This window comes from Cervus elaphus, chromosome 5 (genome assembly GCF_910594005.1).
Source record: "Cervus elaphus chromosome 5, mCerEla1.1, whole genome shotgun sequence".
NCBI classification, from domain to species: domain Eukaryota; kingdom Metazoa; phylum Chordata; class Mammalia; order Artiodactyla; family Cervidae; genus Cervus; species Cervus elaphus.
The window spans coordinates 109971149-109993123 of record NC_057819.1 but is presented as its reverse complement, the minus strand read 5'-3'; the positions used below and the strand labels follow the sequence as shown (position 1 = coordinate 109993123).

The 21975-nt window shown below is 49.8% G+C and overlaps 1 protein-coding gene and 1 long non-coding RNA gene across 2 annotated transcripts; both read right to left on the bottom strand.

The window, feature by feature from the left end:
* Positions 1-5193: 5193 nt before the first annotated feature.
* Positions 5194-8855, bottom strand: LOC122693452. Its single transcript, XR_006340903.1, has 2 exons — positions 8772-8855; positions 5194-6278 (listed from the first exon to the last, which is right to left on the bottom strand). It is a non-coding gene; the product is annotated as an uncharacterized LOC122693452 (long non-coding RNA).
* A 4330-nt stretch (positions 8856-13185) lies between these two features.
* On the bottom strand, positions 13186-15469 carry HOXB13 (homeobox B13). The gene is made up of 2 exons (XM_043900947.1): positions 14741-15469; positions 13186-13848 (listed from the first exon to the last, which is right to left on the bottom strand). The coding sequence occupies exons 1-2, from the start codon at positions 15342-15344 to the stop codon at positions 13595-13597; spliced, it is 858 nt and encodes a 285-aa protein (XP_043756882.1). The 5' UTR covers positions 15345-15469; the 3' UTR covers positions 13186-13594.
* Positions 15470-21975: the final 6506 nt, after the last annotated feature.

Below are 21975 nucleotides of genomic sequence, written 5' to 3'. Positions count from 1 at the left end.
ATGCTGACAAGGAGATGAAACTGGTTTGATTGTCACCTATACACACACTTCACAAGAGTCTGCAGTGGCTAGTTTTCAGATCTCCCATGCCTCAGACCACATGGCCAGACATGTGATGAAAAATTCAATTAGACACAATGGCATCATTTTCTTTTGGGCCCTGAGATGTTAAAACAACAGAAATTTTAGATGTGCTCATTTTGAACGAGTCTGAAGAAAATAAGGTCTCAGGTGGAGTGTCAGAGTAAGAAGAGACAGAAAGATGGACACAGTGCGTGCCCCCCAGTTTCCCAGAGGAACAAAACTCTGGGGCAGTTTTATATAAGTGATGTAAATTGTGACATTACATGAAATCAGCCACAAAAGAGTTGTAAAACATCTATTTCATGGCAACTATGCAAAATTCATGTTAGGTGTTAAGATAGAAACCAAAACTCAGAAATTTTTTTTATATTTTGCAGCTAAAAATGAACCTTCAACTTCACCTCTGGGGGAGATCCCTCCCATGTCTAAGTACCAGGTCCCCCAACCCCCATGCCCCCAACTCCAAACATTTAGATGAGATCTCTTCTGGCAGGCTCTCCTGTACAAGTAACTGTACTTGGTTCACTTCATGGCTAATTCTTGACTCAACCATTCAGACCATGTCCTTAAGTGTCCCTTTGACTTGGCCAGATCACACCCAGTTCTGCAGGAGAGAAAGTTCATTGATAATTGATAGCTCAGTCAGGAAGATCATCCAGGATATTGGATGGGGGTAGAGAAACTCTGTGGGGGCATAAAAACTGGCTCATACCTGAGAGATCACTGTGAAATATCCCCCCTTCTGCCATTCAAATTTCTCAGAGTTGTTCTCAAAGCTGCACAGGAGAGGGAGTTCCCTGGGTCCAGTGGTAAGACTCTGTGCTTCCATAGCAGGGAAGCCTGAGTTCCATCCCTGGTTGGAGAACTAAGATCCCATGTGTGTGGTCAGGCAAAAATTTAAAAAAAAAAAGAAAGAAAAGCTGCATAAGAGAGAGTTAGAGGAAAAAGCCAATGAGTAGAGGCTCCTCTCACTTCAAAAACAACAAGTGCCGCCTCCAGGGTATTCATTTACTTCCTCTGTAAAATGGGCAGATTCTTTCCCTCTCCTTGTACATCACTGAACCACATGAGATAAAAGATGTGAATGCACATCTTTTGGAAGATGCACATACTTGGAAGAATTAAAAAGCACCTTATAAACGTAAGAGGCCTTGTTCCTCCACTACGGCTGGGACTTGAATCCAGCCCACCGACTGGAAATCCAGTGCTCACTCCACTCTACCACAGCCGCTGAGCATCAAGGTAAGCTCTGTCTCAGGGCCACAACAGGGCCATCCCAAGGCAGTAGGTGAGAGCCTCTGAGCTGTGTTGACCTGCTGGGATGGGGGCATGTGACCCAGGAAATACAGGCAGATGCTCACGCTCTCAGATCCTGGGCTCAGGGTGTCGCTGCAGAAATAGTGTTGGGTTTCCTTTCTCTTTAATATTAATATGTCTTATAGTGTTCTCTCTATGCCCCGGATTAGGATGTGGAGCTGGAAATTAGTATTCCATCCCAACACAACTGTGGCACGTTCACTTTGGGGGGTTGAAATGATGGTTTTTAATAAGCTGGCTCTGGGCACCTGTCACCAGTAATGGAAGTTCTGCCTGGGAAGATAGATTGCTTCTTGTTAAAAGACCACAGGGCTGTGAATTTCCCAAGTCATAACTCAGCATCCAAATCAGGACTCAAGAGAATCACTTCCATCTTCTAGCACTAACCCCTGGGCCCTGCTGATCCTGACTATTGACCTCAGCCATAGTTCTTCTTTGCCCTGACTCACTGCACTTGCATTTGGGGGGAGTTTGTTGACATCCACATAGGCATAACTTGCAGATGTGACTGGATCAGTGGAGGGAGGCTACAGGAAGAACCAGAGCCGTGAGTTTTGATGTGCTTCTGTCAGCAAATTCAAATCTCTGCTGTCCCAAGGATCCAGGTCATCAAGACTTCAAAATAAGCTCTTTCTAGAAATTCAAGCAAAAGTAATCATATCCACTCCATTAACATTAGATTTTCTTGCTCTTAAATCTGACCGCTTGTACTTGTTGTTTAGTCGCTAAGTCCTACTCTTTTGCAACCCGTAGTTCACCAGGACCCTCTGTCCATGGAATTTTCCAGGAAAGAATAATGGAGTGGGTCACCATTTCCTTCTCCAGTGGATCTTCCTGACCCAGGGATCAAATCTGGGTCTCCTGCACTGGCAGATGGATTCTTTACCACTGAGCCACCTGGGAAGCCCCACTACTTGTACTGGTTGTGGGGAACTGGGACTGGTCCATGGATGAAGTGACGTGAAGTGAAAGTTGCTCAGTTGTGTCCAACTCTTTGCGACCCCATGGACTATACAGTCCATGGAATTCTCTAGGCCAGAATACTGGAGTGGGTAACCTTTCCCTTCTTCAGGGGATCTGCCTAATCCAGGGATGGAACCCAGGTCTCCTGCATTGCAGGCAGATTCTTTACCAGCTGAGCCACAAGGGAAGCCTGGTCCATGATAATTTAATTTAATTTTATTTATTTATTTGGCTGTGCTGTGTGGCTTGCAGGATCTTAGTTCCCCCACCTTCGCCTGCGGCAATGAAAGCACAAAGTCCTAATTGCTGGACCACCAGGGAATTCCCAATAATTTGATTTTTTAAAATACCACATAGCTGGTAAATTTAAACATATACCTATCCTGTAATCCAGAAATTCTATAGGAAATGAATCAATTTATCCACCAAAAGACCTGTTCAAGAATATCCATAATAGCCCAAAATAGAAACAACTCAAATGTCCATCAAGAGGTGAATGAAATGGAATAGCATAGAGCAATGTAGAAGAATAAAATGCTGATACACACTACAACACAGATTAATTGCACATTTTGTTGAGTGACATAAACCAGACACAAAAGAGGTCTGTACTCTGTACTGTATGCCTCTTTATGTGAAGTTCAAGAACAGGCAAAACTAATCCGTAGCAACAAAAACCAGAATAGCAACTCTCTCTGGAATATTATACTGGAAAGGGGCAGGAGGGAACCCACAGAGGTGCCACAAATGTTCTATATCTTGTTCTGAACAGTGGTTACTTGGGTGATTATTCCCTGAGCAACACACTTAAGATTAATGCACTTTACTGAATTATGCTATACCTCAAAAAATCAGGGAGAGCCAAAATACCCACAGTATATTCCTCTAACATGAAAAAATATCTGTGATGTCTTTCTTCATCAGATATTAAAAATCCAACTTTATCCCAAGTGAAAAAACAATTCAAAAAATTAAAATCACTGCTAAACAGTGTGCAGTGATTGTAGCAGTCTTCTAGCTGGAGCACATCAGGAAGCAACTGTGGTGACAAATAGTTTGAAGGGTTTTTTCTTCTCCTCTAGCATCCCAAGGAGGAAGCATATGTTCTGGTCAGCACACAGCATCACACAAGATCATGCCAATAAAACCGGACCAGACACCACTCTACTCCCTCTCAGATCCTCCTTGGGGGAGCAGTTGTCCCTGCAGCCTCCAAGTTCAGCTTTTAAAGTGAAAATGTGTGGAGAAGGAAATGGCAACCCACTCCATTATTCTTGCCTGGAGAATCTCATGGGCAGAGGAGCCTGGAAGGCTACAGTCCAAGGGGTCTTAAAGAATCAGACACTTTCTGAGCCACTTTCACTTCCACTTCACGGAATGATTTTCAAGTCAAAACTCACTGTCATAATAAAGTTCTCTTTAAACATTAAAAAAAAAATAAAGTGAAAATGTGGATTACAAAATAGATCCAAAATGAATCTTTCTGAAATTCAACTTTTTATTTCATTATATGTAAAGCACCCCACTTCTATTTCACATGACCATGTTAGCCAAGTTGGTTATTTACGCATTAATTTTAACTGCCTTTATAAACCTTTTCTAGCCTATTTTTATTAGTACCTTCTATTTGCAAGGAAAATTCAAAGCCACAAAGTGTAATTGAAAAGTCTTTGCCTAACATGGGGTCGGGGAAAGGGCCAGGTTCTTCTTTTGTTTATTTTCTCCTCATCACTAGCTTTTCAATATTGACTTCACGTTTCTATGAACTAAGGAAAATATCCCAGCACAGGGTGAATGGTCCCAGTTTGGGTTGGTCCCCACTCCTTTCTCACTTCCTCTGCCTACCTATTTTCTGCATTGTTCCTTTTCTATGTAAAAAGATATAGGCTCTCAGGAGTGGGGGGAAATGTTAAAATTAAAAAGTAAATTGCACAAATCTTAAATGTTCAGCCAAATGATTTTTTTACGTGAATACACACCCGTGGAACCACCATCTTATTCAAAACAATATTTCCAGCACTCTAGCAGGCCCAGTTTCATTCCCTCTCGCCTGATACCTAGGAGGGGGAAATTTTAACCTAAAATTTTTGAAACACTCTATTTGAGGGAGATTCAACTCTTAACTTCCTACCAAACACACGTAGGGTCATAACAATGTTCTCTTTCTTATGAATTATTTTAAACAGTAAACACGGAAAAGATCAATAATTAGAGAATTGCTTATCTAAATGAAGAAGCACTGGATACTATGCAATCATTAAAATGATGTTTTTGAAGAATGGTTAATGACACTGGGAAAAGTTCTTCTAATATTAAGCTAAAAGACAAAGTTCAAAAATGTTCACAAGGAATCTGAATTTTGGAATTACACATATTTGCAAGGGGAAAAAAACTAAAGAAAGTACAGCAAAAGATTCACTTTGGTAAATTTTGGATAGTAAGATATGGGGTGGTTTTATTTTCTTTATGCTACTTTTTAAATATTTTAAAAATCCTTGACAATGAAAATGTGTTACTTTTCTAACAAGGAAAAAAAATAGTTTTCTTTTTAAATGTGGGGACAACCTAAATGACTAGCACTAGGGAAATGCTAAATGATGACAACTCATTTCGTTTCATGCTATGCATTTTAAGTGGCATTTAGAAGACTGCAATAACTTGGGGAATTGCTTGTAACATAGTAAATGTATAGTGTTTTTAGACTCAAGATATATATATATATATATATATATATATATATATATATATATCTAAGTTGGGGAGTGGAAAGACAAAAGTAACAAATCACAGTGGTTGCAAATTATAAAACATGAGATCTGGAATGCAAAATGAGGAAAAATTCAGAAGGTTGTTTATTAAGAGTTTTTACAGTTTGTGTGTATTTAAAACCCTATGTTCTATTTTCTGCACCTGAATAAGGTTTTTTTATTTCCCACTTCGAGATTTTTTTCTTTTTTCTTTTTTTTTTTTTAAGGGCTGGAATGTTGGGGGTAATTATTTCAACGTGTTTAATCTGAAGCTTTTGGGGCGCAGTGTAGATGTGGCTTCTTTAAATCAGATTCCGAAGAAAAGGTTGTACCAAATAAACACTGTAAACCCTTAACTTTCATAAATGCCGGAACAGAACTAACGAAAAATTACCGAAGTGCCAAAGGCTTAAGACCATTCTGAGCACACTCCATGAGGCCTTCGCAATTATTTTTCCAAATAAACGGCTTCCTTTCAGATGGAGTTATTTTTCCTCTACAGAGCTGTGGGGATGGGCAGACGGGAATGTGAGAACCGAACAGCAGACTAAAGACCAAAAGGCTTTCTGGAAGCTTCGTCCCCGCACCCCCACCCCCAATCCTGACTGTTTAGGACCCTCCTGATCCGCATAACAGCGGTGGCCCCACTCGTCCTAAGAGACGCCGGCCAGATCCGTGAACTTGACCGAGGCGTCCACGCTTCTTTCCCCCAAAAGTCAGAAAAAAGGAGAGGGGTTGGCTGAGGTCCCTTCAGGGCCCCGTAGACTTGGGAATCGAAGGCTGGGTAGGAGAATGAGACAAAACCCCTCCTCGGTCCGAGTCCTCCGACAGGTTCAAGCCAAGTGGGGGCGCGGGGGGAGGGGGGAGCTGCGGTTGAACGCGGAGACCAGTGCTCTGGCAGCTGTCTCACGCCCCTCTTCCGGTTTGCCGGTGAGGACCTGCCTCCGAGCACTTGATCTGGCCTGAGGTTCCGAGGCCAGGAGCTTGTCGTAGGCTCGCCGGGGTTTGGAGCCTTCCTTCTCTGCCGCTCGCCGCGCTGCCCCGGCTCCTCGCGGGGAGGGAAGCCCAGCGCGCCCAGTACCCCTTACAGCGGGTTTTTCTGAGCCAGGAAAAGACCCCGGGATCGAGTCTTTTATATCCTCCCTCGTTTAGGGATCCTGGATTCTCCTGAAAAAGAGGAAACAAAAACACTAATACGGTCTCAGCAGGCCGCTCTGCGCAGCCTCCGCCGGCGCCAGGGAAGCACGCGCCAGGAGTCCTGGGTCCCTCGGACCGCTCCCCAGGCCAAGGATGGGGGGCGCCCCATTTACCAAGCCTAAGCTTCCGGATCGTGGGAGGACACAGGGCCCCGCGGGGCTCGTCGGCCGCGGGCTGGAGTTGTGCTGCCCAAGGAGGGGCGCTTTCAAAATATGGAGGGGACGGCCTAGGGATGACCTACTTCAATCTTCTCTAATAATTCCTCTGCTGTAGCTATTCGTTTGCTCTTTACGCATTTGCCTTTCCAGGTCTTTTTTTTTTTTTTTTTAAGTGTGGTGAATTTTACTGTCAAAAAATAGGACAGCATGAATTATACATGAATGAAAATGAAAAGTAACAATACGTTGATTCTGACTAAAGTATTGGTCTAACTTGCCATAAGTCCTCAATCGGATTTTGAAAATGCAGATCTGGCGACGTTTCCGCGGAACACAAAAAGCCAAAACCCGTGGCTGAAAAAGCAACGCAAGCTTGAGTGGGAGAAGGCCGGGGCTCCCGCGTTCCGGATCCTTCCACAATCCTCTTCCGCCCCCAAGGAATGTTTATGGCCTGGCTCAAGTTCAACGGCAGAACTCTGCCTGGAGGGGGAAGGGCGACGAACTTAACCAGACAAAGACCGAGGTCAGGTCTCGGGCGGGGGCGACAGGCTGAACCCTTTTAAGATGGGGCGCTGAGCGTCCACGCCGGGTACCTATTTCTCTCTTCCAGAGCTGGCTCGGCCTGGGGCCTGCGCTGGGCGGCCCGTAGCGCCGGCGCGAACACTCGGTGCGTGCGCGCCTGGGTGGGAGCCGGGCGCTCACAGTCTGAATGGGTACCTCACAGGCTTCGCCTAGCGTCCAGGACCCAGTGAGGACGCCCTTGCTCTCTTCCCTCCCAGCTCTACCCCAACAAGAGTCGGGGTCCAGACCTCTCTCCCTCAGAGACCTGCCTCTTCTGCACCCTCTCCCGAGTTTTGCTCACATCTTCCTACCCCGACTTGGTATTCTAAGCATCTTTCAAGTCCTCCAGCATAGGTCGTTCCGGAAAGCCTCTCCATATGCCCTGAGGGTGAATCGTTCTCGGTCTCCGTTCCCCCTGAATAGGCGTTTGACCCACCTTACAATGTCAGAAATCACAGAATACAGTCTCCCAGCTTCGGGTCACATATGAAGAAACGACCCAAGATCTGCCAGCGAGTGAGAGGCAGACTGCCAGAGAGCTATCGGTAGGAAGGGAGATAGTATTTCCACTGTATCTCCTCCAGCCTTCCACTTCAAGGGATGGTTTTGCGTGCAGCAGGCACTCAATAAATGAGTGATGGATTGAACTAAATTTCTACTTGTGTTTAATCCCCTGTGGTTGCACTTATCCAAACTGGGGGGGGGGGGGGCTCGAGTGCAGCTCGGTGACCTCAAAGGATGGCTCCAGATAGAAACTGTTTGTGTCTAGAAAGACCTTGTGAGAAGAGGTATGTTGGGAGTGGGGGAGAGACTTGGCTTGCTGTTCTCTTGCGCTGATGACCACAGAGCTTAGCCCTTAGAACTCCTGCTTTGGGGGGCTCTGCTTAGACTGTGACGCTGATCAAGTAACTAAGGCTTAGCCTCAACGTCCTCATTTTATGAAGTGGGTTTTGTCTGTGTGGGAGCAGCAGCTCTGAGAGGGCATGGGCAGGAACCAGCGGGGGCAGGGAGGGTTAGGTGAGTCCGGAGTGCATCTGTAGATTACCTGGTTCCCCGCCCCCGCCCCAGACCAACAAGCTAGCGGTGGTAGTGGCCCCCCCATTGCTTGTGTGCAAGTTCTGAGTCCCTGGGCAGAATACAGGGTTACCAGCCCTGGGCAGCCCCTCTAGTTGCTCCTCAGATGCCAGAACTCAAAGAGCTCAACAGGGCAAAGGGATGGCAGAAGGAAGGCAGCCGTGTGAGACTAAGCCGCACTGATTTAGTTTTAAAGGGCCACAGCCTCTCCCTTAAGGGTGCATTAATAAATCATTATCATCAGGGTTAATTTTCACCCAGTTTTCAAAGTAAATGTTTCGTAAAGTATCACAGTTTAAATAAGAACATTAACAATAATAAATTCGTCTGTACCAAGATTCCATCCAGTCGGAGACAAACACAAGGTCCTATGGGCGGGCCTTGCTCTCCCAAGCCAGACTCTCTCCCTCTGAGGCCGCGCTCGCGTCCCGCGTGCTGCGAAGCAGCTTTCTTGGTCCCATTTTGCCCAGGCGGCTGCCAGCCTTTTTAGGAAACAACGAGCTGAATGGCCTCTTCGAGAGCCTGACACCCACCCTTCCCTGCCCGCTGTGACCGCGGAGTCCCCCAGAGTCCGGGAACGACCCCCCACCCCCATTCCCCGACGGCTCCTTCAGCAGGTCCCCAGACGAAAAGAGCTTAAGGTCCTTGGCCCACGAATCAGCAGGTTTACCTTTTTAGAGAGAAGCGCATTCTGGAAAGTAGCAAAATGAGTGGGTCTTGCTCTGAGAAATGGGAGCATAACACTCTTGCTCTCTCTGCCAAGGCCAGGGCTGGAATTCGGTGGGCTCCAAGGCTCGGAGCTGGGCCGTCGCCGACCTCCGAGTGGCGCAGGGCTCTGCTCACGCACCTTGGGCTAGAGGAGGAAGGATCGCAGCGCCGCACAAGGGGCCCCCTCCCAGCAGAGCCTGGGGCGGGGCTCAAGGAGAGGGTGCACAGCCCCCGGCTCCCCACCTCGTGGCTGGAGTGCCCACTCTCCGCTGCAGCCTCCTCGCCTCCCCAACCCGGCGTCTCGCGACAGTCTTCCGGTCGCTCTGGCTCAGCCAGCGCCGCTTGGCCTCCTCCCTCCTTCCCAAGGCCAGAAATGGGACCCCTTCCCTCACCTTCCTCCATCTTCCCATAAAGAGTTGAGGAGAGTGGGGGTAGGGGCGGCGGGAACCACTGGCCAGAAACTTCAAGTTCAACGGCCAAGTCCGCCGGCAGACGCGGCCTTTCCCTCCCCATCGTCCCGAGGGTGACTGAACGCTGGCCTCTCCGTCATTTTGGAGGCACTTAGGGGAGGGGGACCCGCGGTGGAACTCCTTCTCCGTTTGCTCCAACCACCCCCACCCGCTTTCTACACAACAGTAACTGGTAGCCGAGAAAGGAAGAAAGGCTGGCATCAGTTCCGCATTGGATGTTTTCAAATCTCGCCCCCGGCCCAGGCCAGCGCCTGCGGGGAGGGGCGGGCTGGCCCCGCTGGGTGAGGGGCCGAGGGCCGCCCCTCTGCTTTCTCCCCCCCTTTCCCCCAGAAGGAGTATTCAGGTGGGAGAGAATGTACTATAAATTTCTTTCAAAAACAACGGAACCTCTCCTTTTGCCCCCTCCGCAGCAGTTGCCTCCGCGCTTTATTGCCAGTTTACGGTAACAGGTTCGTGTAAATCACGTTTGAAGCTCCGGTGTTTCTATTAGACCGGAAGGGGGCTCGGCATAGAGGGTTCCCCCGGAAGAAAGCCTAATTCAAGTGCAGCACTTAGGCCCTTGAGTAAAACTTTAATAATGGGGAGCAATGGGGCTGGAGGAGCGGAGGGCCGTCAGCTCCGCGTTGGAGGAAGGGGGCCACGCCGTTCGGACAACTGGGGGGGGGGGTGTCTTGATTTGGGCCTTTCTTCTGCCGCAGGGCAGCTACTGGTCCTCGAACCACTCAGAGCAGGGGTGGCTAGCTGAGAAAGGAGGGAAAACTGGGGCGGGGGGGGGGGGGCGGCTGGGACGGGGGTCACGGCGGTGTCAACAGTCGCCTGCTGCGGCCTCGCGAGTTCTAGGGACCCGCTTGCCAGTAAGGGACCCCGGAGCTGGGGCCCCGGGTTCGCTGTCCGCGGGGCTGCTTCGAGAACCTAGATTCGCAAAGAGCTTCCCGAGGTCCTGTCAATGAATGGTCTTTTCCACCATTACCGTCTAATCCGTCCTCTCGAGGCCTAATAAAATCTGCCTGATTTGGAATTGGAAGTGATTTCGGTCCTGGCGCAGCGTAGACGCCACCCTCCAACCCTGTTTCCACGTTTGCTGAGACTGAGCTGGCGAAGTTCAGCTCAGAGAAACGGAGAGGGCGCAGAGGGCGGCCCGGAGTAAAATCACGCCTCCTTGGTGAAAAGACACCCGGTGTGTTTCCTCCGGTGTGTGTCTGTGCGCCTAGGCGTTTATTTGTCCATGAAAATGTCTGAATTTACCTATTTGAGGACGTTGTATTCACGCATTTCAATCTAAATTTTAGCGAAACACTTTCTTGTATTAATAGCTTAAAGTGGCCCTATTTAAAAAGCAAATAGCTGCAGGCAAGTAAATGTAGATTCATAGATTTTGTTGTAGTTTAGACACAAATTAGTGAAAGATTTTTAAATTTGCTCGGTGGAAAGGGATATAATTCGCCTCGGTAGTAACATCGGTGTTTGGAAAGAGCTTCCATAAAACGGTTTAACACAAAGCGAAATTGAATTTTTTTTTTTTTTTTGCACAGATTCCATACAAGTAAATTACTCAGGGCGGGGGGAAGCGGGGGAGAGGGGTTTGCCGCGAATTGTTCTGGCGAGGAAGATAAATTAAATACTCCAGTGGAATGAAGACCTGGACCGAGGGCTGATGGCGCCGCAGCCTTGCTCTGGGAGCCCTGGCCACCCTGTTTCTTCTCTATTACAGATCTCTTGTGCTGCCCTCCTAGCCTTCCTCCTGGGTCTCTCCGCCGCTGGGCTGATACATTTGCCAGTACCCTGGCCCAGTTTCAGGCGACTCCGGGTCCGGGCGCTCTCACACGCGGCTACGAATTCTCCAACCCCGGAGGCCTGAGTCCCAGGCTTTCGGAAGCCAGAGGCTCAGTTGAAGAGCTGTTAAAAAGCCGAGCCGACCGGCGAGTTTCTCTGAAATGGCGAGATTCTGCCGGAAGGGGGCGCCCTTGTCTTTTTAATAGGCCAAACTCACGTTGGTAGAGAAATAAATCTAAAATCCCACATCTTGTTTTGTTCTAAAATGGTTGCGAGAGCATAACAGAGGAGCCCCGAAACTTTAAGTCCTTGATAACGGAATGGAGGCATTAGAGCCCCGGGAGTCCAGAGTCTCGAGGCCCCTGACTGCAGGCCTTCCGAAGTCACCTCGGGAATTCCGAGTGGTAACCTAAAGCCTTTCCCCTCCCTCTGTAGGAAGCAAGAACCACGGCGGTCTCCCTCATTTGTCCCACACGCCACCTACCCATAGGCCTATCTGTCCTGAAGTCTCTCAATTTCAGAAGCGGCAAGGGAGGGGGCTGCACCCACTAACCTTCGGAGTCCGCGGTATTAAAAATTACTAAAGATTGGGACTTCGCTTGAAGGAGAACGTAGAAAGCTGAAAGTAACTTTCTCTGGGCGAGGCGCGATACCAGGGAGCTTAAACTGGACCACGGGGCTTGGAAAGACTGTTTAAATCACGAAATTGACATCTTCCCCTTCCCCAAGCACACTCACTATCTAAGAAGACCCAGGGAGGGAGGGCACTGCCAGTCGGGGCCTTTTTTCCCCCTCAGCTTTAGAATGCTCTTTGGTTAAAAAAAGAAAAAAATGGAAGACTTAGAAGAGTCTTCCTTCCGAGAAGAGGCAGGACTGCGATGCCACACGATTCGAATTGCTCGGCTGCGGCGGGTTCCAGGAAACTCAGGCGGTTGGTTTCCTGGATAAGGAGGAGTCCGCTCTGAGATGGAGGGGCCGTCGAGACGCGGCCGGGGCCCCTTCTGGAGCTCGCCTCCCGACTGCCAGCTGCGGGGAGGCTTCGGAACGTGGGTCTGGCGGCCCGTCCTCTCCACTTCACTCCTGTGCTCTCGATCGCCGGAAGACTGCCAGAACCCGCCAGCCCGGGCTGCGGGAAGATCCAGCTCAGCCCGGCTGATGTTTCCGCGCAGACAAGATCGCATCTGGTCCCGGCCTAGATACACGACTTCAGGTTCCCCCGGCTCTGCGAACAGCCGGTCTGCCCCAGGTTTCTGGAACTCCGCACTATTCGCATATTGTCTACGTGGTTGTGGAAAACACGGTTGGCGCCAAACTGCCCTCCACTCCCCCAGAATCAGTGTATGTGAACTGAACCAGCACAAAGTGAAAGGGAACAGTTCTGTTTCCACTATTGTCCTGGCGGCCTGCGGTTCCCCATTCTGACACTGGCTTTTGGGAGCTTCTGCCACCGCTAGTTTTTTCACTCGGTAAAGAATCTGCCTGAGACTCCAAGGCCTGAGACTCGGAAGCTCCTTGGTGTCACCCGCAGGCAAGCAGAGGAGAAATGGGCAGTGAACGAGCCATATTAATGTTTTCTCCTTCTAGGCTATACAAGTGTGTTTGGGATGTGCCTGCCACGGATAGGCTACCAGTCCCTTCATTCTGCAACCGTTTGTGCCTAAGAGGGGCTCTGTCTACAAGGCCACAAATGTCTATTTCATACAGCTCCCAAATGCCCAATGAACCATGACCTACCACCTTTGGTCAGAACCACCAGAAACATTAAGGGAAGGCTTGGAAAGTTTTGGAGAGGAAGTGGTGAATTATCCAGGCACTTTCTCAAACCCCATTTCTCTGGAAGAAAGAACAGACCCTGGAGGGCAGTCCACTGGCTTCATTTTCACACAGGGCTGAAACTGAAGTGTTAGGCATGTGGACTTCTGAGACCAGGGGGTACAGTGGAGGGAGGGAGAGGTACCCTCCAGCATTGGCCAACCTGCCTAGCTGTCATCTTAGAAAAAAAAATGCTAAAGAGGCAATGGGAAATGTAGTTCCAGGGGTAAATCTGCCATTTCTTGTCTCCTCTGCCTTCACTGGAACGGGGACAGGCTTTGGAAATGGAAGAGGTTCCAGAGGAAGCTGTCCTGTCACCGGTCTCCTTCCAAGTTTATTCATGATCAGCTCAATCCACAAAAGCAGTTTCTAAAAGTGCTCTACAGAGCTCTAGATAGAAAATATGATACTAATTATCATGGCAACTAGTACTGGTTATGGTGATTATTGCAACTGCCAGAATGAATGATTATGACTGGGACAAGGTCATTTGGGTAGTGTTACCTGGTGGACTGGGCTGTAACTCTGGGCCTTGCTGGCTCTCTGTGATCCATGGGGTATCCAGACTGTCCCTGAAGAACAGCCCAGGAACATTGGCCTGGGAAGAGTGTCACTTCTGGGGGCCTTTCAGCAGAGTCCTGGGCCCCAGCTTGGCCAAGGCAGGCTCCTGGTCTCACCAGGATACCCCAACTCCCCCCTTCCCCCTCCCAGCCAGAGCCAGGGAGCTCCCTCATGGAGTAGCACTGGTTTTGACCTTGGCGAGGACCTTCTTCTCCTTGACCCGGCGATTCTGAAACCAGATGGTGATCTGGCGCTCTGAGAGGCTGGTGGCAGCCGAGATCTTGCGCCTCTTGTCCTTGGTGATGAACTTGTTAGCTGAATACTCGCGCTCCAGTTCCCGCAACTGCCCCTTGCTGTAGGGAATGCGCTTCTTGCGACCTCGGCGGAAGGCGCAGCCGTCAGGCGGATGCTGCACGCTTGAGTCTATGCAGGAGAGGGAGGGAGAGAGAGACATGCTCAGACCACAGCCTGGCGCAAGCCCAGGGTCTGACCCAGGCCCCATAACCTAGGTCATCCTACAGGAGCACTCAGGTTACCATACAGGCACTGCCATTTCCCCAAAGCACAAGAGGACACCTCCGCTTCCGGCTGGTTGGTTTCCTGATCCACCCAGCCTTGGAAAGAGGAGAGTTCTGCAGGCCACCCTCACTCATCACTGCCTTCACGCCTGCAGTCTGCAAACACACCCATCACATACGGCCAGACCTTTGCCCACCGTCTATATTTGTCCACCCTCATATGGATTTTCCAACTCTTGGCCACTCTTAACGATACTACAATCAAATTCTGTACAGGAGGGAACACATTTCTGCCCCTACTCCCAACACACACACACACGCACCAATGCACACACCTGAGTTATGGCTGCAGGAAATCTACACTTCCCTTTGGAAACTGAAAAACTCATCTGAGAGAAAGGGGTTACAGAACAACCAATTTCTCTGTCCCTACCCAGCTGCACCCCCACACTCAATGAATTGAGAGGAATTAAACTGGGGTCCTGCTGGGCAGGAACACCCTAAGTCCCAAACAACAGCAAAGAGAGTCAAGCACTCCGACATATTGAAAGGCTGGTCCCACGGCCTCCCAGGGAGATCAGGGACCTGGTGGGCCTCAGGCTTCAAATAGCACCCAGCTCAGGCCCCTCACACTGACCCTCTGAGGCCTTCACCCAGGCTCTCTAATGCCTGCACCCTCCTTCAGAGCCCTAATAGCCAACCAAGGAGAACCAAGCTCCTCCTCACCAGCCCCAAGACCCATCCAGGCAGGGTCTAGAACGCCACACTCAGCACCAAGGGCATCCAGAGCAGCTTACCTGCAAATGCTGCCTTCCAGAAAGGACCTGGGGGGTTCTGTTCTCCCTGGCAACACATCTGGCTGTTCCAGCCACTGGTGAGGGCCCAGGGCTGGTAACTGTCCACAGGCAGCAGGGAGTCGTGGCGAGGCTCCCCCGGGGCACCCAATGTCTGCACCACCGACACATCCAGGTAACTGGCCACAGGCTGGTAGGGTCCCGGGTATCCCGGGTAGAAGGCAAACTCGGTGGGGCGGCTGGGGTACTCCTCCCCGGACGCGGGAGTTTCCGCAGGGTAGGCAGCCAGAGTGGCCGCCTGGGCACAGGGCTTCAGCGAGCTTCGGGACACTCGACAGGAGTAGTACCCGCCTCCAAAGTAGCCGTAAGGCACTGGAGCTGGGGACGCCCCCTGGGGCACCCCGGGGCATGGGTGGCACTGCTTTGGCGGTTCCGCAGAGCCTGGCAGATCCAGCGGGGTGTAGTTGACAGCAGGCATCAGCGTAGGCGCCGCCGCTGGATGGCTGGTCAGCGGGGAGTGGGTGACCAGGTTCCGACTCCCTCCAGCTCCCAGCAAGCCTTCGATCTCCTTGGCGCCGTCCAAAGTGGTGTAAGTGCCGGGCTCCATGGGGCCGAGGATCGGCTCATGAGGCGCTGGGGGTGGGGGGTACAGGGGGCACCCAGCTCGCTCTCCCCACCCAGGCCCGGGGAATCCAAAGCGTTTTAAATCGCTGGCAGCTCGCTGGGTGCCTGCATTCGCTCAGCCAGGCCGTCGTGACGCAGGAGCCGCAGGTGCCCGGGCACGCGGGCTGATTGGCTGCGGCCTGGAGAAGAGAAGCTCATAAAATCTTCTCTGCAGAAATTGCGAAAATACTTTACCCCCGCTTTCTCTCTTTTCCCCCCTCACCCTCCCTCGCTCCCTTGCTCCCTCCCTCCTCCTTCCTTCCTTCTCTCCCCGCCTTCCTCCTTCTCACTCTCCTCCCTCCTCTCTTTCTCTCGGCTTTTTTCTTTTTTTAATTGCATTTGAAAACGAGAGAAAAGAGACGGGTTGTCTTCCCGCCGCTTTCCTGTTTGGAACAACCCAGCTACGTCGGGGGTGGGGAGGCGGGAGAGGAGAGACGGAGCCAGCCCCACCTCGGTCGCCTCCTCTCGCTCCCTGGCTCTCTGTCTCCTGTGCTTTGGCAGGTTTAACGAGAGAATAAAAAGCTCTCCCTATAAAGTGTCCATCTCGTGGGGGGAAGGGGAGTTGAGGGTGGGGCCTAGAGGCCGCTCTGAGCCTGAAAGGAAAAACCCGGGAATGCGTCTGAGCCAGAAGGGGCTAGAAAATGGGAGTTAAGGGGTATTTCTGGAAGCTCCTTGCTTGGGGGTCCCAGTACTAGCATCCCAGTTCACTCCAGGTGCCCCTCCCATTCTGGATGCGCAGTAATAAGCTACTCCTGGACCTCGGGAAGTGCCTAGGACACCGCGCATAGCCTATAAAGCTCAGGATTCGAAGAGGGGTGGAAAGCAGAGGGAGCGGGACACGGACTCCGAAGGAGACATGAGAACTGCAGACGCTAAAGGTTCAGACGTGACGCGGAAATGGAGCTTCTGGACCTGGCCTGTAAAAGGGGGTTTGGATTTCCGTTTTAGGATGGGGAAAGAAATACGGAAAGATGTCACATACGACCTGTATATTCAGAGAGAGAGCCAGGAAAATGTGATCCAGAGACACAGTAAGGAAGAGAAGTTGAAGGACGGGTTTGAGATAGAATGTTATAAAATCCTGAAGTACCAGTCAGAAAAGATAAACTCTTCCCCCCTTTTCTGGGATCTAAGATTATTTCCAGAAAACCAGGCCTGGCTAGCTGGCAAAGAACTAGTTCGGGGGAATCTGGACCCCAAGAATACACAAGTCTGGCCTTTATGAAGTACCCAGTCTCTCTGTCTTCCCCTACATTCCTCGGGGCCCAGAAAACTCACCCTGGTCTTGGCGCGCTCCCAACCCAAGCCTAGGACCAGAAAACCCAGGACCCCTATGTGCTTCCTCCAGGCTTTCCCTTTCCTAAGAAGGAAAAGGGCATGAGAGAGGGAATCTCAACCACTGGAGGAATTATCTGAGACCCATCTGTTGGGAACTATTGTGCAGTGCAAGGCAGAAGCCCCAAACCATTTTTTTTCCCCACAGATCTGTCTTCAGCGATTTTCCATCACTACCCCTCCCAAATCAAATCTTCTGGGTTCACTTTTTCTAGAACTCGCAGATTTTCTGGAGAAGACAGGAAGTTTTGGATTCTACACCAAGGTCATGGCAATTTTATAGAACAGACTACCCTGCACTCTAGGTGGGCTTGGCCATATCCCCTCACCAGCCTGAGTCTGAACTTGAGCTATCTTTCAGGAAATGGCCCATGCAACCGGAGTTGCTCCAAGTTGCAGGGCTGTAGGGAAGAGTATAGCTTAATTTCAGTGATCATTGCTGATAATTGAAGACACTAAGAATGAAATCCTCACTGGATTTTGTTGTATTTGAAAACAACAGAAGAGAAAAGGGAGGCGATGTCTCTTTGGTGCTTTCCAGTTTTTACTATGGCCTCTTGCTTATCTGATTATGAAAGGCAGAAATACCAGGATTTTTACCTAACGACTAAGAATTTTTTACTGCTTTTTGCTTGGTAGATGAAAACACAGGCATGACTAGATCCCTAAATTTTATAAATAGATAAATCAATTCCATTCCCGGGAATATACCCAACAGAAATGAATGTTTATATCCATCAATAGGCAAGTGCTAAAATATCTAAAGCAGATTTATTTATTATAGCTCAAAAATAGAAACAACCCAAATGTTCAATAGTGCTACACAGCAATTTTAAAAAACACTGCTACACACAACATAGATAAATTGCACAGATAGGTGGGTAAAAGAAGCTACACAAAAGAGTAAATTTTGTATGATTCTATTTCTATGCAGTTCAACCAAGAATAGCCAAAATCAAATCTATGGTGATAGAAGTCAGAATAGATTGCCCTGGGGAGGGGAGCTTCTGACTAGTAGGTGACATAAGGCTGGAAATGTTCTGGATCTCAGATCTCTATCTATATGCTAGTTACATGGGTATGTTCACTGTAAAAATTCCAGATGTTCATGGGATATTTCTTCACATTACATCAGCTTATCTCTATTTTTTAGAAGGAAAATAATTAAATACAAAAATTTCAAGATTCATAGCAATATTGCCTGCCATTGTGCTTTTTGGATATTAATGTTCTTGTCTATGTCTTACAGAAATAAGCAGCTGAATGCATGTAACTCTGCATCATTGTAGAACGCAGAGAAGAGCAACTCAAACCTAGCCCTGGAGAAGCTCACCAACTGTGCTGGAGACCTCTATGTAAACAGATACAATTCAATACAAATAAATACTACCGGGGCGGGGGGGGGGGGTTGTTTCTGTTTTACTCTACAATTTATTTAGCATCTAGTAGATTCTAGGGAACAGTTCCGAATATCACATTAATATATGTGCATGTGCTCCCATTTTCTGTACATGTTTATGTATTTGCAAACATCTATGACCTGTCACAGACCTCAACTGGAGTCAAGTAAGGCAGAGTAAGTCTTATCTGTAAAATTATGTCTTCTCAAAGGCACAGTAATTTCTACCCCTCAGAAATCTGTGAAGATTTTTTTGCACATGAAAGCATTTCATAAACCAAATAAATGGGTTCTATTTGTGTTTCTGTATGTGTTTCCGTTTCTAATGAACTACAAACCACCTGTTTTTATTTGAAAAGAAAAGAACAGTTTCCCTAACAAGTATTGATTGGTCCCTTCTCACTTGCCTCGTTCAGCCTTGAGTAAGCCTGCAGTTCCCACGTACAGAACCTGAGGCTCAGCACCTCAGTATCCTCCCTGAGCTCTAGAGTTGAGGGCGGAATTTAGAACAACCAAGGCATCGTGACCTTCCCACCCGCCTGGGCTGAGCCAGCCCTTCCCACAGCCCCACAGATTCCTTTTTGTCCTGCTGGGAGCCTCCAGACAGACCCTCAGGATCCCTGAGCCTCCCCGACCCCCAACCCCGTTTACTGACCCAGCCAAACTCGCAGAAAAGCCTCAGCTGCTCCTTTACATACGGGCCAGACACCTCCAGGAAGGTCAAGGCCAAGTTGAAAGTTAAGAGTCTGTTTACCTCCGGGAGCCCATTCAGAGCGGCCCCACAGACCGCCTTTGACCTTTACAGCCAGGCCTTTGAGCGCGGCCGCAGGGGTTCCGGCCGGTGGGCACCTCCTTGTCTGCGCCCGTGGAGCTGGGGCTCTGGACAGCCGACTAGGGGGAGGGGGCGAGAGAAGCCCACCCGCCCCGCTTGGGGCATTTGTTAAATTATGGTTTATTTTTCGTTCTCCCACCTGGAGGAATGTACGCGGTCCTGCAGCTTTCAGTCGGTCGTGATGAAAAACAAGAATTCGCAGCGATTCTGGAAAGGTCGGGGCTCCGCTGGCCGGCTAGACTGCGCGGGCCTGGTGGAACTGCTTGAGGAGGTTGATTTCATGAAAATGGGCTAACAGGGTGCATGACTCTCTTTGGGCTTTTCTTCCATCCTTTCTTTCTGTCTCTATGTTCCTTAATCTGTCTTTAGTCTTTCAGTATCTTTCTTTCCTTTTTATATTTGTGTTCTTCTTTCTGCCTTTCTCTCCTTCAATTTTGGTTATCTTGCTTTGGGGACATTCTTATTTTCTTTCTTTCTGTCTTTACTGCTTACTTTCTCCCCACCCCACCGCTGATTACCTTTATTTTTTCCTTGGTTACTTTCTAGTTCTCCAACTTGCGTACACTGCTTTTCGCTTGTTTGCTTCTTCATCCTCTCACTTTTCTTTCTTTCATTTTCTCCTTTTTCCTTCCCTCCTCCTTTTCTGTCTTTCCCTCTCATCTATTTTATTTTTTTCTATTTTCCCCCCTCTTATTTCCCTTTTCACTTTTCTCTACCCCTTTCCTGGCCCTCTCAATTTTCCATTGTCCTCTGAGGGCGGCATAGAGCCTGCCGGGGGCTCCCCACCGCCACAGTCTGACCTTGGCAGGCACCTTGCAGGGCGGTCCTGCAGCCCGATCTTCAGCCAGCCTGAACTGGGGCCCTTCTCTGTGAAATCAGGCAGGCTCTGGCCAGGCCTCACAGGAAAATGTTTTGGACAAAATGACGGCAGAGTCTGGGAGCTACAAGAACTACAAGAGTGGAGCTCCACTCCAGCTACAAGAGTGGAGGCCTGGCTGGTCAGGAGGAGGCCACTCTCACCTCCATGTCCCTCTCACCCTGTCAGCCCCGCGACATCCTTGGGATTAGAACCCTCTCAGGACAAACACAAGTGCTTCAGAAGCCGAGGCTGAGGATCCAGAAATTAGAGCCTATTAGGCCTTCACCACCCAGCAAGTGGATCTGAGGAGCAATCAAAGACTATCTGCTAAGGGGAGAAGCTAGTGCCAGCCACATCGCTGCCGCGGTCCTGATGGCGCCCAGAAACCAGAGAAGCATTGAGTCAGGAACCGTGAGTGGGGCCAAGAGCCAAGGGAGGGAGGCAGAGAGCGAGAAGGGGGGATGGGAGTAAAGCTGTGGGGGCGCTGAACAGAGCAGCTCTCCGGGGCAAGCCCGCCGACTGATCCTGCCTGCCATATGTGTGCGTGCCAGGTTGAAAGGCCCACTGCCAAGGGGCCCCAGCCTCCTTGCAGGAAGTACGCTTTGCTGGGAGGCCGACCAGGTCACCTACCCACAACCCCAACCCAGAAAAGCCCGGTGGCATCTGGCCCCAACCGTCAGGAATGGGGAGCACAAGGCTCAGGTAAGGGTCTAATCTCGCTCGGCATGGTGGGCAATGTCATCTCCCCTCTCTGCGCCTCCATTTTTCCATCTGCCCTGTGTAAGGAGGGAAGGGCTGAATCAGCTTCCCTTTTAGTCTGCGGTCACTGTTCACTTTAGACACAAGGGTGGTGCGCAGGCAGGAACAGGGAAGGGACGATTACTGGAGGTTGAGGGCGTTAGTGAGGAGGCGAGTCATGGAGGGAGTCAGCAAGAGGCTTCTAGGCTCACCACTGATTATTCTGCACGGGTCTAGGGCAGGGCACAGCTATTAGGTCCTTGAGGGAGCCCCAGCCCTGCGACCTGGCCTCTGTGAGGCAACCGACGTGTACTGACTTAGTTGGGACACTCAGCCCCAGGGTGTAAACTCCTCAGTAGCCCATTAAATGGGACAAAACTGGTGCTGGAGATCACCTCCTCCACCCCTCACCCTGTATTTCCCCGGAGCCCTCCAGCCGTCCCACTGCCTACACACACTCACAAGGGTGAGTTCCTCAAATGGGAGCCCACAGCCAATGCCTTTGGGGTTTGTAGATGCTTCCAGGGCCCTCAGAAACTCAGCTTCCTCTGTTTCAGCCCCTAGGATCCTGGATGGGCTCAGGAATGGGGAATATATCAAGAATCCTACCTGCAAATTCAAGAAAGCAGTCTGAGTCTCTTACAACTCCCCTATCCCCACCTCCACCTTGTTTTTCCCCCTCAGAGAATGTTGGATGTAAGTGATAATTATTAGGATAAATTCTGGCTACTCACATATAGACTCTGCTAGAGACAAACGCTAAGTTTTCACTCCTGAAATCAAGAGGACTGCCAACATGGAGGCTCTGGCCCCTCCAGTCCCAAACCCACCTATTTGGCCTGAAGTGGAGCTGTAGGTTTGAAGTTTAGGGGAAAGTACAGTTTGATAGATTTGATTTCTTGCTCTGATTCCCCCATTCCCCTGGCTGAGAGATCTGAGACCCTTTCAATGGCCCAGAACCAGACCATCTTGTCATCCTCTTCCATCCACCACCACAGCAAGAGTTTTTCCCTTTTCCTCTGAATTATATGTTCCAAGAAACAAAGCTGGGAGAGGAGAAAGGCAAGCATTTCACACACACACTCACACACACACACACACACACACACACGGACCAAAGAAAATGGCCGTTTTTCTAACAGCTATCCTGTCCATGTTGCTCATCAGTTCCTGTCTTTGAAGAAGCACAACCAAGATGGGAGGGGAAAATGCCACAAAGATTACCTTCTTATAATTCATTTAAGGTTTGAAAATAACCCTCCTGCATCCCAGAGTGTCTGGCTACACACACACACACACACACACACACACACACACACACACACACCATCTGCCTTTCTGAACCCCAACCTGAGATGAATATGAGGTAGTTCCTGATTACCACCTAAGGACTCTGCCCTAGTTACCACCTA